Consider the following 15,147-nt stretch of genomic DNA (forward strand, 5'->3'; position numbering starts at 1 on the left):
GCTGAGGTGGGCGGATCATTGAGGTCAGGAGTTCGAGACCAGCCTGGGCCACATGGTGAAACCCCATCTCTACTAAAAATACAAAAATTAACTGGGCACAGTGGTGCATGCCTGTAATCCCAGCTACTCAGGAAGCTGAGGCAGAAGAATTACTTGAACCCGGGAGGCGGAGATTGCAGTGAGCCAGGATCATGCCACTGCACTCCAGCCTGGTTGACAGAGCAAGACTCTGTCTCAAAAAAAAAAAAAAAAAAAAAATGCTGTATCATCTTAGAAGCGGTCTTTGCTCAGGCTGCTATAACAAAATACCATGAACTGGGTGGCTTAAACAACAAATCTTTATTTCTCATAGTTCTAGAGGCTAGAAAGTCCAAGATCAAGGCACTGGCAGACCTGGTGTCTGGTGAGGGCCTACTTCCTGGTTCATAGACCACAGTCTTCTCCCTGTGTCTTCACAGGTGGGGAGAGGAGGTGAGCTCCCTGAGGACTCTTGTAAAGACCTGGATCCCATTCATAAGGACTCCATCCTTATGCCCTCACCTAATCCTAATTACCTCTCAACTTCTCCCCACCAGTCCCCCAGCCGCCCCACCTCCCCACCCTCATCTCCTAAGACCATCACATTAGGGGTAGGGTTTCAACATATGAATTTAGGGAGATCTCAAGCATTCAGTCCATAAGAGAAGCTGTCATTTTGAAATTCCCCCCATTTTACAGTTGAGGAAACTGAATTCCAGGTGACAAAGTGACTCCTTGCCCAAGGTCACATGGCTAGTACACTTTCCATCACCTCACAGGGCCCGTGTTCCACTCAAGGCCGCACTCACAGTCTCTTCAGGAGTCTACCAGAGGCAGCCTGTCCCCTTCCCCAGCTAGAGCTGCCACAGGGTTGGCACCCACCTCTCCCACTCAGCTCACCCAGCTGTGATCTGACCTAGGAATTCCAGAAAGCACATGTGACCCTTAGATCCAACCACCTGCCTTTGGACTGTGGCTCTTTGTCAGGTACTTCAAAGGGCAGAACTGTAACCGGTCTCTTTTCTTACTCATCAGGCAATTGTGAGAGCTAGATTTGTTTATTTATTTATTTGTTTATTTTATTTTTTTTTTATTTTTTTGAGGCAGAGTCTCTGTCACCCCAGCTATAGTGCAGTGTGATCATAGCTTACTGCAGCCTTGAACTCCTGGGCTTGAGTGATCCCCCTGCCTCAGCCTCCCAAGTAGCTGGGACTACGGGTGCCCGCCACCATGCCCAGCTAATTTTTTTGTATTTTTAGTAGAGGTGGGTTTTCACCATGTTGACCAGGATGGTCTCGATCTCTTGACCTCATGATCCACCCGCCTCAGCCTCCCAAAGTGCTGGGATTACAGGTGTGAGCCACTGTGCCTGGCCCCAGAATTGTGTATAGACCGCAGGATGACATGTCCACACCAGAGAGAGGAGCCAGTCCCTCCTGGACCTGGAACAGGGCAGCCACACCCACCTGCCAGCTCACTGTGGGGAGAGGGCGTGGGCCCCCCAAGGGTGTGCTGAGGGGTGGCGGAGTCGCCTTCCCCAGGTGGGCGGAGGCGCAGCCAGACGGGACAGCATCCACCCTGTCGTCACTGCCCATCCCCATCCTGCAGTGCTGCCAACGTGAAGAAATGGGAGATCGAGCTGCAGACCCTGCGGGAGAGCAATGCCCGGCTGACCACAGCACTGCAGGAGTCAGCAGCCAGTGTGGAGCAATGGAAGAGGCAGTTCTCCATCTGCCGTGACGAGAACGACCGGCTTCGCAACAAGGTGGGTGTGGTGGGCACAGTGAGCCCCGAGGCCAGCTGGCGTGGGCAGCAGGAGATGAGGGCACCCCCAACCCCTTTTCTCCACCCCCAACTTTGCCCTTATCCCCATGGCTGGAGGAAGACTTGCTGCCTCTCCCACAGGAACATCCCTCCCCTTCCCTGCCTTTCTTAGTAGGAATTTAATCACATACATAACTGACTCGTTACCTTTTCTGTTTTTATTTTCTTTTTTTTTTTGAGATGGAGTCTCGCTCTGTCACCCAGGCTGGAGTGCAGTGGCGTGATCTCAGCTCACTACAGCCTCCTGTCTCCCAGGTTCAAGCAATTCTTCTGCTTCAGCCTCCCAAGTAGGTGGGGATTACAGGCGCCTGCCACCACGCCTGGCTAATTTTTGTATTTTTAGTAGAGGCAGGGTTTCACCATGTTGACCAGGCTGGTCTCAAACTCCTGGCCTCAGGTGATCCACCCGCCTCAGCCTCTCAAAGTGCCAGGATTACAGGCGTGAACCACTGCGCCTGGCCAGACTCGTTACCTTTTCTGAACCAAGTTTTATAATTCCCCTTACTGAGGAGAAGATAAACTGGAGGTGTCAGCCTTGTCCCTCCCAGAGTTCCCTCCCTCAGCATTTCTGTGGTTCACTGACCCTCCATGGAGGAAGGGGACCCAGAGGGTAGGTGAGAAACAGACTTGGGAGATGGTGAGCTGCACCTGCTTAGAAGTCCTGCTTCCATTCACATTATTATTTCTAAACATGTAAATTTGGAGTTGGGAAAAGGATTGTGGTGCTTGAGGCATGAGGAGGGTGGACTGGTGCTGACCTGTCATACGCCCTCTACTCTCCAATCCTGGCATTTTTATTTGTTTGAAAATGTACCTGTAACATTCCCTGTCATTAGTCAAACTCTGGTTCATAAGGTGCTTTTGGGGTGGCCGGAGATCCCCCATTGAGGTCTTGAGGTTTCTCTGCTAACCTCGTTTTGATGGTGATTAATCCTTCTGCTACAAACACATAGGCTTTGGAGTATGCTCCATCAGTGCAGGGTTTGAGGGGGACAGGTCCCATTTAGATTGGTGTTCACTTCCCCTTGACCCCTTTTATGCCCTGCCCTGCCCAACCTGGAGGGCCCCCGCATCCCAGCCCTTGGTCACACTGTCTTACTTTCATGCTAATGCCACATAAAAGTGTCACGTGTCATTTTTTCATCTTGGTGCTGAAAGTGCTGATGGTTGGGCACCAGGCCAATTGCTGACTTTGCACGTTCCCACCCCAGGCCTGGCAGATCTGCCTGCCAGAGGGATCGATTGCCCTTTCTTGCATTTTCAAGAAAAGCTGAGTTTCTCACTTTGGTCTCAGTCTGATAGCCAGCAGCAGTGCCGGGGGAGTGGAGGAAGATCATCACACACAACTCGCTCCCTTGGAGGAGTGTCGACCTCCCTAGGTGGGACATGTCACAAGCTTGCCTCCCAGGGTTGGAGGCGGAAGTTGGTGTGGTGTCCAGCGGCAGCAGGGGCTGGGAGTTCAGACCCCAGGGCTTGGTGCAGGCTGCCTCTGGGAAGTGTCCTGGGTGCCCTTCATATCAAGGACTACTGCTGCCTGTTTGGGGGGACTTCATCACTACAGTGCTTTTGTGTTGCATTGGGGGGTCCACGTCTTCTATCCACTCTGCACACACATTTTGGCCCCCAGCATCCAATGGCAGTGTGAGAGTGCCAGGCCCTTGCACCCCTGTTCCACACAGGTAACTGTTTTGAGGGGTCAGCCTTGGGAAGGACGGAAAGATGCAATCTGGGGATTTGCCGTTCAGCCTCAGGGAAGAGGCCCACAGGCCAGGCCCCTTCCATGTGCATCCCCAGGGGAAGGTCACCTTGATTTATAATGTTCGAAATGTCATTGCTTCCCTTTTTGGCAGCCACTGTACCATGAGTTGCTTGGTTTTCTACCCTACTGGCTTAAACCATTGAGATGAAACAGAATAATGCAGGACATGATTACAGTGGTGTAACAGTCATTCTGGGGAAAAGCAGATCAATCCAGGGACACCTGGCCCTTGCTTGTGATGGATCCTTAAAGCAAATCTGAATCTACTTCCTCACAGCCATGAGAGGAAACTAGAAGCCCAGAGCATCTTGAAGGCGGGTTTTGTTACTTATTTGGCTCTGCTGATAAGATGCCTCTGTAAGGCATCATGTGCAAAGCAGGTCCCACGTAAGCAGTGCAGGCAGCCCCATGATGGAGCTGCATGGGGTTTGTTCATAGCCACAAAGAAAAACTCATAAGTGGATTAGGTTAGGGTTTATTTTAAAAGAAAACAGAAGTGTAGCTGTGGTGATCTCTTGCTTAATGACTAACGTAAGCTGCACCCCTGCTTTCCTGTATGGTGTGTATTGAAGATTGATGAGCTGGAAGAACAATGCAGTGAGATCAACAGAGAGAAGGAGAAGAACACACAACTGAAGAGGAGGATCGAGGAGCTGGAGGCAGAGCTCCGAGAAAAGGAGACAGTGAGTAATGGTGCTCCGAGCAGGGCCCCTGGGTGTCCTCTTGGCCTTGCGGGGTGGCACACAGCAGGTGTGCTGGGGCATATGACTGGCCCTGGCAGCTGCCTGGATAGCAGCATGGAGAGAGAGCTGGGAGCCACACCAGGGTGTGGACAGGCTGGAGCAAAGGCCTCCCCATGACCTCTGCCGCCTCTCCGTCATCCCTATTCTATAGCCGGTCATGCGGATCCACAAGGGAGTTGAACATTTCACAAGACACTCAGACATGCTTGTCATCTGTCCTCAGAAGTTGAGTTTTGCTGCCAAATGAATGCTGCTAGAGAACCATGATGTAATCACTTATTTTCTTTTTTAAAAAAATTTAAAATTTATTTATTTTATTTAAGATGGAGTCTGATTATGTTGCCCAGGCTGGTCTTGAACTGGGCTCAAGCAATCTGCCCACCTCAGCCTCCTGTGTAACTGGGACTGTAGACACATGCCACCATGCCTGGCCTACAGTCATTTATTTTCTAGGGGTCAGTTAAGTGCGCATATGTTGGAGGCTGTGCGCATGTTACCAAACTCTCTAGACCTCACTTTCTCCACCTATAAAACAGAAATCGGAAAAACATCTGCCTTGTTGTGGTGTGTACAGACTTCACATGACAAGGCATGTGACACACTTCACCCATGGAATTCCCTGAGATGAAGTATTCGCATGGTCGCTGTCACTGTCTATGCAAACAGAACACGTTTCCAAAGCTGCTTCCACGAGTGTGCACACATTGGTGATTTTCAAGAATATATTTTATCTGACTTGCTTTCATGTTCTATCTCAAATGTTTTTCATGTAGGAGCTGAAAGATCTCCGAAAACAAAGTGAAATCATACCTCAGCTCATGTCAGAGTGCGAATATGTCTCTGAGAAGCTAGAGGTACGTGGGTGGGGGGCACAGCCATCCTGGCTCAGACGAGAAGGCACAAATGTCATGGTACTCATTTTCCTGCTTCCCATCACTTTCACACTGAGAATGCTGAAGGAGAGATTTTCTATTCACAAAAAGCTGGCGGTAACTGCACGCCAGATGGTACTGCATCCACCCCTGCCCTTGGGGCAGACTCGGCAGTGTTTGTCTTTTGGGTTTTCCAGTTCTGTGAAGGTTCGTGTGCATCACCACAGTGTAGACGACTGTTTCCTTGCAGAACCCTGGTGGGAGTGAGGAGCGGCGGGGGGTGGCCTGAGAGCCCAGGGTCAGGGTGTGGGGCCACCTCAGCCACTCCCCTGCCAGTGACCTTGGGCACTGACCTTGGGCAGGCCTTCCTCCCTAGGCTCAGATTCCTGATCACTAAAATGAGGATTTTCAGGGCCTCCTCCACCTCGGAGGGCCTCCTCCCTGCAGGCCCTCTGATATACGCACGGTGCTTCATGTAGTTACACGACCCTGGAATTGGTAACTGGTTCCTGTGCACATGTTCAGAAAAGTCTCTGTTTATGCCCTCAACATAAAGCTCTCCTCTGATGTGAAGAATGCAAGGCTTATGGCGCATTTAAGGACTCACAGCTGTCCTGTCTTTGGGAACCTGCATGTAATTTACCTAGATGTGTCTCTATAGGCTTGTGGGGCCCAGCGCCACAGAACATCTCCATGGTAACAGCATCAGAGGGTGCACAGACTGGCTGTCCCTGAGTCAATGGCATGGCCAGTCCTTCCTCACCGAGGGCCAGAGGCTGGCCTGGGACTGAGAAGGCCACGCCTCTCTGTGGGACCAAGGGAACGAGCCACTTTCCCGTCTCTTCTGTCTCTCAGGATGGAACTGAAATGTGGTCTCTGCTAGCCACTCAGACGGGGATTTCAGACTTTCCCTGCTGGGCCCTGTGTGAGGTCTCCCTCAGGCAGGACTCTGCATTCTGCCTGCTTTGTTGGGTCTTGGGTTTTCGGGCCAGGTGTCGGTCCCTCAGTGGGGAGAGCAGGCAGGAAAGGAGGAGGTCACTGAAGTGCCTGCTGCTTCCCTTCTGATATCTTGGTCACAGGCTTGTGTGCTGGGGTAGCATGTCTCCAGGGAGCTTAGGCCCTTGCCAAGGCCCTCAGGTTGGATGGAGAATGGTTGGTTCAGCTGTAGCAGGTTTTGAAGGACAACTCTCATCACTCAATTTTCCAGGACACTTCTCCCTTTTGCTTTGCCAGGCGGCAGAGAGAGACAATCAAAACCTGGAAGACAAAGTGCGTTCCTTAAAGACAGACATTGAGGAGAGCAAATACCGACAGCGCCACCTGAAGGTGGAGTTGAAGAGCTTCCTGGAGGTGCTGGATGGGAAGATTGACGACCTGCATGACTTCCGCCGAGGCCTCTCCAAGCTGGGCACCGATAACTAGGGCTGGCCGAGGCCCGGGCCCCGCCCGTGAGTCCCAAGTGTGTGTGCGAGACCAGATAGCTCTAGGACGTTCTTCTGTGTGCATTGCTTCTGTAAATGCAGGCGCAGTTTGTCGTGTTTCCAAACCAGTTGTGCCGTCCACTCACTCCTTTCCAGAATAGAAATCTCCTCTCGCTTCTCTGGCCTTGTGAGGTTGTGGACAACTGGAAGATTCTGACTCAGGAATCCAGAACTAGGTCTACCTTCAACATTTACGCAGTCAGGGCAGGGATGTTTATATCTTTCATAAGGGCTGTTGCAACCATATGAACTGAAAAAATGCATTTTCTAATCCAAATATTGATATTCTTTGCACCAGGCCATCAGGCTCCTTTTATCAAATAGCATTCAGAGTATTTGAATGTCCATCAGGCACCAGCCGCGGGGGGCACAGAGAGAACAACATTCTTCTCCATCAACATCGAGAGGCTTTATTTAAAACAACTGTTTAGTGGAAACTTATTGAGAGATGGAAAACAAGCTTCTGGTGGGTGCATTTTCTGGCCCAGGAGTCGCCTGCATCCACGATACTGCCCCTGCCCCCCAGTTTGTATGGTTGCGACAGTGTTCCTTTTCTTGGTTTTAATTTCTGAGCAGATGATTGTGCTGTGGGAACAGCACACAGTGAGGGTGCCTAGCACAATGCCTGGCACTAAGTAGGTGCTTAATAAATGTTTGTTCTACTAAATGTGTACACAGAATTTAGTGTTTTAATCAAACCCACAGCAGAGCTGGGACCCTGTTGAATGATGCACCATCTTTGCTGTGCTGGGTAGTTATTAGACATGACTGTCCGGTCAAACCCAAGCTGGGGCTTGGGTGGCCCTGGGACAGGGAGGGAGAAGGGGAAGCTGCAGGAGCTGGTCTCAGGCCCCTGGAGCCCATCCGTGATGCTCTGCCCCTGGGGCTCTCCGATCCTCGAATCACCTTCTCCCCTAGGAATGGTGACCCAGGGATTCCAGGTATAGGGGCTGCCCAGGGCTTGGGACCTAGGGTGGGATTCTTTTAAGGGTCTGGACAATTGAGAAGAAATCGCAGGCAATCGGGGGGAGAGAGCAGCTCAGCCGACAAGCCGTGGCCCTCATGACAGAGGTGTTCCACCCAGCTCTGCCTCCTGCCTTTCTCAGTTTCTCCTAGGGAAGGAACTGCAGCCATAAACCTCTCCTGTCTCACAGGGCTGCTCAGTGGGGCCAGCGGGCCTGTGGGTGCTGTTGGCATCCTGCCCTGGGAGATTGCCGGTGTGTGGCAAGATGTTTTGAATCCCTGGCCCCACACATCTCTATATGCCTTAGGCAGGGGGGAGGCTTTGGTGCCCCCTTACCCCTTTGAGAACCACCTAAGCGGACTACTCCTTCTAGAAACCTTCTCCCATGGACACAGTTAGAGTTTCTCCCTGCTGAATTTGGATTAATGAACAAACAACCTGAGGAGGGAGGGAGATGGGGTCTGCACACAGGTACCCCGGGCCCCAAGGTGAACACATGAGTCCTCCTGCTTTCCTTCCCTTTCCCTCACTGAGACGCCTCTCTGAGCCGGGGAGTCTTGTTTGGGATGCGGATAGAAGGGAAGGCTGGGAATCTGGAGCACCAAGGCACTTTTAGAGGAGCCCCCGCAGGGTAAGTGGGGGCTTTGGTTGAGTACACAGGGCTCTTGGCAGACAGGAAGTGGAAAGCGTGGCCAGCCCTGTTTGTGATTCGGGGTAGTCTGCTCCTGGCCCTGCCCTTTCTCCAGAGCTCCAGATGGCTCTCAGGACAGTTGGTAGCACCCCCCGACTGGCTGCACCCGGAGACCAGAGAGCCGAGCTGGCTATGAGTCAGCCCCGTGGCCCAGCAGCAGGATGAGGGGATTCTCAAGCCAGCCTGGTCCGCTCAGCAGCAGGCTGGGTGTGTGGCTGTGCGGAAGCGGTGGACACTGGGTTCTAAACACCCTCCACTTGGGTCTTCAGATGACCTCTGCCTCTGTCAGGTGACTTATGAATCTAGAAAGAGCCCTCCTGACTGACAAGAGAATGCTCAGGTGACACACGCATAGAGTAGTTACCAAAGCCACTTGTGCATTCTGATAGCAGTGACTTTAGAAAACTCTGGAAGTGGAGGTGTAGAAAATGTTGGAAGAGCCATTTCCACAGTGGGCTGCTGTGCAGTCGAGACCCATGATCCCAGCTCACCAACCACTGAAGAGTGTGGTGAGCATCCTGTGGGCAGCAGGTGAGGAACTTGGATTCCTCCTGCTGTGTGTCCAGCTCTACAGCTGTTGCAGCTCAGAGTAGTAGGCACTCCCTTAAAGGGAAAGGTAAGTTGGGCTTGGCCGTGAAAGCACAACAGCTTTTACAAAAGAACTGAACTTTTACATTCCTTCTGCTTTTCTCTGAAGATCTTAGTGTCTCTTCATTTACTTTCTTTTAAAATAATGGCCCTGGAGCAACCTGGACGGTGCTCCCTTGAGCTGGTGTGATGTGCCCTTGTTTATTCGGACATCCAGCTCAGTGTCAGTATTGTTGTCATAACCTTACACCAGAAGCAGGCAGAACGTAAGCCATTCACTCCGTGAGCATCGCAGCCGCTTGTGCTGCCTGGAAGGTGCAGGGCCAGGACTGCACTTTTAGTTTGCAAATGAGGTCTCCTGATTTTGGCGTTTCCAAGACTGGCTGCTATACCTTGATATGCTTTCCTTCTGCCTCCATGAAACCTGGTGTCTAAAAGAGATCAACTAAAACTTGGAACCCTTCAACCAAGAGGACATTTAAAAATAACCTTTCATTCCAGTCAAGACCCAGCTGGATGCATTTTAAAGTTGGGAGTGGCGAGGAAGCCTTCCTAGTGCCGCCCGGGGAATGTAAAACCAACAGAGTGACAGGTTGGGACAGTGTGGTCAGGCCTTGGAGGGAAAGAGAACCAGTATCCACACAAGACATCGAACTTGTGTGACCCCTCAGTTTCATCTCTCCTGCCTGCCATCACATTAGACTTTAATTGGATGAGAGAACAGGGCAGAGCCTGTCACCTGCATTTTGCAGACGGGAAGTAGAGACAGAGAAAGTGACATGCCCAGGGTCACCCAGTGGTGACCAGCAGCGTGGACTCTGCATCCAGGTCTCCCGGACCTTGATGCAGCATCTTTTGAGCCACTCTAGTCTCTTTGGTGACCCGTGGGTGCCAAGAGAAAATAATTCTCTTATATCTTGATAAGAGCATATTACAATTACATTATTTTAATATGTGTCCACAGCAAAGGACAGTTTACCTGAATTCAGATTCAGGTGTGAATCTGAATGACATCTAGGAATGTTCATTAGAAACAGGAAGTTCAACTTTCGAATGATTCTGGTTTTGTAGGAATCTTTCCAAGAAAGTTGGTTAAAATGATGTGTTTGCCTGTGAGGCCAGTTCTATGGAAAACAAACACACCCCGAGTTCTTTATTGATGGCTTTAGTGGAGGCAGAGCAGTATGTTCAAAACAAGTGGGAAGCCCTGAGATCGCAGGAATGGAAGCAGAGTTCTGGCTAGGGGTGGCCTCTCCACTGCCCGCCCCTTCCCGGAGATGCACGCCTTTCTGGCTTTCTGGGGAGGGAGCAACCTTGCTCAGTGGTGGGAGCAGCTTGAATGGGACCTAATCAACACCCAGGAAGACTGTGCACAGAGGGCAGTTGTTCTCCAGCCTTCATGGTGGTGGTGGGCAGGCGCCTGCCTGCTGTAGACTACATTTGATGCAAAACATCAAGGGTGGAGCGTAATACAGTGAATATGCCTCCCAGAAACATCATCATCTGCCCATTTTGACAGGGCTCTTTATCTTTAGAAAAGTCTCCTTCTCTATAGAAACCAGGGACAATTTTGTATGAGAGCCAACCACAGGACATGCTGGGGACCTTATGGTGGGACCTCATGTGTGGCCAGGTGCACCTTTGGGAAGAAGGCAGATGTGATGTGACTTAGCACAGGCACTCGAAAGAGGGAGCCAGCCACTGGTCTTTGCTAATATCCAGAAGCGGATTGTTTGTTCCATTCATCCTTCTAGAAGTTAAATTATTTCATTGCCTTGAGACGTCACTAGATTTTGAAGCACTTGCAAACTAGAAGCTTGCAAGATCAATGTCCATGTATATTTTTAAATGATATGCATGGTTTAAAAGGACCCTAATTTCTGAGTACATGGCTTCCCCAAAGAAACAGTATATATTCTGGAGATGATGGGAGTTTTGGCATGGAGAGGGACTCCTGTCTAGTCTAGAAATGTGTGTTACTTACATGTCTCTTCCATGTACCTATCTCAAGAATATGGGTTTTCTAGTTTGGCTTTAAACACTACCCAGGCAGGAAGGTGGCTTTGGTAAGAATTTTGAACTGGATAAAATTTCTAGTGAACTTAGGACATCGTGCGTGTGTGTGTGTGCGCGCGCGTGTGTGTGTGTGTGTGTGTGTGTGAAGAAACAGCAAAAGGGGAAGTGGGAGAAACTAAGGAAGAGTTTTCAATTAAAAATATGTATGTCTAAGAGGAGACTTTATTTTCTGTTTCTGGTGGTGATGTTCTATGTTCTGCAATCCATTTCCCAGAAGAAGAGTTTGTAGGTCTTTGGTTTGAAGTGGAATTGTGCAGTGCCCTACTCTGACGGTGCACAGTCTTGCGGCAAAGTGGTCTCCCAGGCCCCAGAGACCCCCCAGGCACCTGGCAGGAGCCGACAAACCACGGCAGAGTCCCAAGTGGTGTGTGTTTTGGCGAGTGATGGGCAGGACTGATGATTCACAGCTGTGGGGCTGTGTTATTGTTTTTACCCTCTTGCTGCTTTTAATAAAAGTCTCGACTCTACATCAGTTGTGAGAGTTGTCTTACGATGTGACAGGCAAGAAGACATTCCCCATATCAAATATAAGAGTTTAGTTTAATGATAAGAGTGGAGTGGATAAGTGAACTCTCCCAAGAGTACTGTTTTTTGTTTCCCTTTTAAAATGCTTTTGTGGTACATAAATAACATAATACTTTTTTTAAAGAAATTCCAGATGAGTAAAAAAAAAAAATCACCTGTTATTATACCATCTGATTATAACCACTGTTAACATTTCCATTTTTCTCTTTTCAGACTTTTTTCTATGCATCTGTGTGTTTTATTACTTTTTCCATGAAATATAATCATACTATACATACTGTTTTATAACTTTTATCCCTTTTAATGCTATATTGTGAATGGATTTCTGTATCAGTAAATATGTAATTACATTATTTTTAACCTCTATGTAGGTTGTACCTTGGATACTTAAGTTGTTTCAATTTTTTACTGTTGTAGTCAAGGACATAATGCAGTTCTTCTAACATCCTTGTGAACTTTTCAGAATATTTACTTAGGATACTTTTCTGAAGTTATTACTGGCTCAAAAGTACGCTCCTCCCTATCTGTGGCTCCTTTCCTTCTGAGGCATACGGGACTTCATCCTCCAACCCCCTTGTACTCATTCAGGGTCCTATGACTAATTCTGGCCAATGAAATGTGAGCAGAGGTGAGATATGAAGCTCCAGACAGAGACTGAAATGCCCATGGGCAGTTCCTCAGTGTCTGTCTTCCCTTCCCTGATGTCCCAGGGACAGAGCCTCTGTCAAGCCTGGATCCCTGAGTGACTACATGGAGCAGCCCCCTTCACCCCCATGTTACCCTCACCTGCCACCCTGCATGGACGTGCAGCATGAATTAAAAAAATAAACCTTAGGTGTTAACCACTGGGATTTCAGGGTTAATTGGTTAACTGCAGCATAACATATCCTGTCCCAACAATTAAAAAGTATGCACATTTTTAGGACTTTTAATATGTGTTGCCTCAAATTGCTTCCAGAAAGACAGTCCCAAATTATACTCCCACCCGCAGTGTGTGAGTGTGTACTGCTTCCTCTTTAACACCGGAGTTACCCTGGGGACAAAGAGCTAAAAAAAAAAATTTTTTTTGGTTAAAATGTGACCCTTTAAGATGTTCACCTGTATCACTGATTTCTAAGAAGTTTATTTCATAAACATTGTAAAACAAGATTTTAAGTTGCATGTATGGCTTTTTTAAAACGTTTAGACATAAAAAAACACCTTTTAGTCAAGTTTATCTGTTACTTTTTTTTTTTTTTTTTAATGGTTGCTACCTATGCTGTCATGCTTATGCAGATCTTTCCAATTCTTTTTTTTTTTCTTTGAGATGGTCCACCCTGTCCCCCAGGCTGGAGTGCAGTGGCGTGATGTCGGCTCACTGCAACCTGCGCCTCCTGGGTTCAAGCGATTCTCGTGTCTCAACCTCCCGAGTAGCTGGGACTACAAGTGCATGCCACCATGCCCGGGTAACTTTTTGTATTTTTAGTAGAGATGGGTTTCGCCATGTTGCCCAGGCTGGTCTCAAACTCCTGAGCTCAGGCAATCCACACGCCTTGGCTTCCCAAAGTGCTGGGATTACAGGTGTGAGCCACTAAGCCCAGCGAGGTCTTTCCAATTCTGATTGCAAGGTTGTATAAATATCCACCACTATCTTATTCTTGTACTTTTATTATTTCTTTCTAAACAGTTAAATCTCTGATCTGGCTGGGCATGGTGGCTCATGCCTGTAATCCCAACACTTTGGGTCGCCAAAGTGGGAGGATCACTTGAGTCCAGGCTTTTGAGGTTACCGTGAGCTTTGATGGTGCCGGTGCACTCCAGCCTGGGGAGCAGAGCAAGACCCTGTCTCTAAAAAAAATTTTAAAAACCTCTGATCTATCTGGAATGTATTTTCTAAATTACCCCAACACTGTTTATTGGGAAGTCTATCCTTTCTGTACTCTATATGAAATCCCATTTTTACCATACACCTAGCCCTTGGGTTGGGTGCCAGGATAAGCACCCTGGGCTCAAGTGTGCTGTGAACTCTATTATGGGTTGTTATCTCCCTGCACATTCTAGCACTGGTACCACATTGTTTGGATCGCCATAGATTTGGCCTAAACGTCCCCATTAAACTTTTTCAAAACTTGCCTGGTATATTGTGCATGCCGGGCCCGGTGGCTCACACCTGTAATCCCAGCACTTTGGGAGGTCAAGGTGGATGGATCATCTGAGGTCAGGAGTTCAAGACCAGCCTGGACAACATGGCAAAACCCCATCTCTACTAAAAATACAATAACAAAAGAAAATTAGCTGGATGTGGTGATGGGTGCCTGTAATCTCAGCTACTTGGGAGGCTGAGGCAGTGAACCCCGGAGGTGGAGGTTGCAGTGAGCTGAGATAGCACCACCACACTCCAGCCTGGGTGACAGAGCGAGACTGTCTCAAAAAAAAAAAAAAAAAAAAAAAAAAAGCTTCCAAAAGACATTGAGATAATTCTGTAATGTTTAGAAAAATTAGAAATTGGATTGAGTAAAATTTACATATTTTACACAAGAGGACTAACATCTTTATAATAGTTAACCTTTCATTTCAGTACATTTATAATGTTTTATGTCTCTCAGCCTATCTTTTCTAGTATAGGTGATTTTTGTAGTGTGGTTACTATTGTAAACGAGATCTTTTCCCACTACTTTAAAAAATGAAAATCTATCGCTTTTATGACTTAAAACATTAAATAAAACTTATGTAAGTGTAAACATTATTTTAAAACATAATGTAGAAAATTAAAGCCCCCCATAATTAAAATCCCTTTCCCCCAAGAAAAACAGTCAACAGTTGATGTATATTCATCAGTTTTTTCCTAAAGTATGTTTTAGCACTTTGACCATATGAGACAACCCTTCTGCTCTTAGCATTTTTCTCTTTGCAATAGATCTTTCTATGTCAGTACACATCAATCTACCTCATTCTTACCTCTGCATAAGAGAGTAGTGTGTGATGGTATAATAGTTTAACTTGGCGATTGGTTATTTATTTTATGACTAACCAGTTACTGAACTATTCTAAAGGTTTTGCTGTTGTTAATTTCTTTTGCCTTTTTCAGTTGGGTAATAATTCTGGGTAGGTTGATAATTTTATTCCTATGTTTGTAATCTTATTTCACTTTCTCAACTCATCACATTGACCGGTACTTTTAGAACAATGTTAAATAACACTTACATAATTGTGCTGATATTGTACATTGTTTTATATATATTTTTTTACTTAGAAGAGTGTTTCTCCAGAACTATAAATTTGACTCTTAGTGTAAAATAATCTTAATATTTGAATTATACATTAAGGTTATGCCCTCTATTTCTAGTTTGATGAAAATATTATTAATAATGGATGTTGGGGTTTTATTTAATGGCTTTTTTCCACATCTGTCAAGATGATCAACTGGCTTTTCTCTATTATGACTTTAGATGAATCATTAATAGATTAGCTAATGTTAAGACATCTCTGCATTTCTATAAAAACCTGATATAGTTATAGTATATTATTCTTTTAATATACATCTCCTTTCAGTGTTAACAGTGGTTATTTATGATTGGTTGGTCCATAGATTTTTATTTTGTGTTTCTTATCTGTACTTTCTGATTT

The 15,147-nt window shown here is 47.4% G+C and overlaps 1 protein-coding gene across 2 annotated transcripts in view; it reads left to right on the plus strand.

Moving 5' to 3' along the window:
- Positions 1–7,368, plus strand: part of HOMER2 (homer scaffold protein 2) — a 99,338-nt gene extending 91,970 nt beyond the window's left edge. For both annotated transcript variants that reach the window (XM_023194297.1, XM_023194298.2), the window contains exons 6-9: positions 1,627–1,783; positions 4,174–4,284; positions 5,118–5,198; positions 6,450–7,368. In XM_023194297.1, the coding sequence (XP_023050065.1) occupies positions 1,627–1,783; positions 4,174–4,284; positions 5,118–5,198; positions 6,450–6,638 (538 nt within the window). In that variant the 3' untranslated portion in view covers positions 6,639–7,368. The remainder of the gene's footprint in view (positions 1–1,626; positions 1,784–4,173; positions 4,285–5,117; positions 5,199–6,449) is intronic.
- Positions 7,369–15,147: the final 7,779 nt, after the last annotated feature.

This window comes from Piliocolobus tephrosceles, chromosome 6 (genome assembly GCF_002776525.5).
Source record: "Piliocolobus tephrosceles isolate RC106 chromosome 6, ASM277652v3, whole genome shotgun sequence".
NCBI classification, from domain to species: domain Eukaryota; kingdom Metazoa; phylum Chordata; class Mammalia; order Primates; family Cercopithecidae; genus Piliocolobus; species Piliocolobus tephrosceles.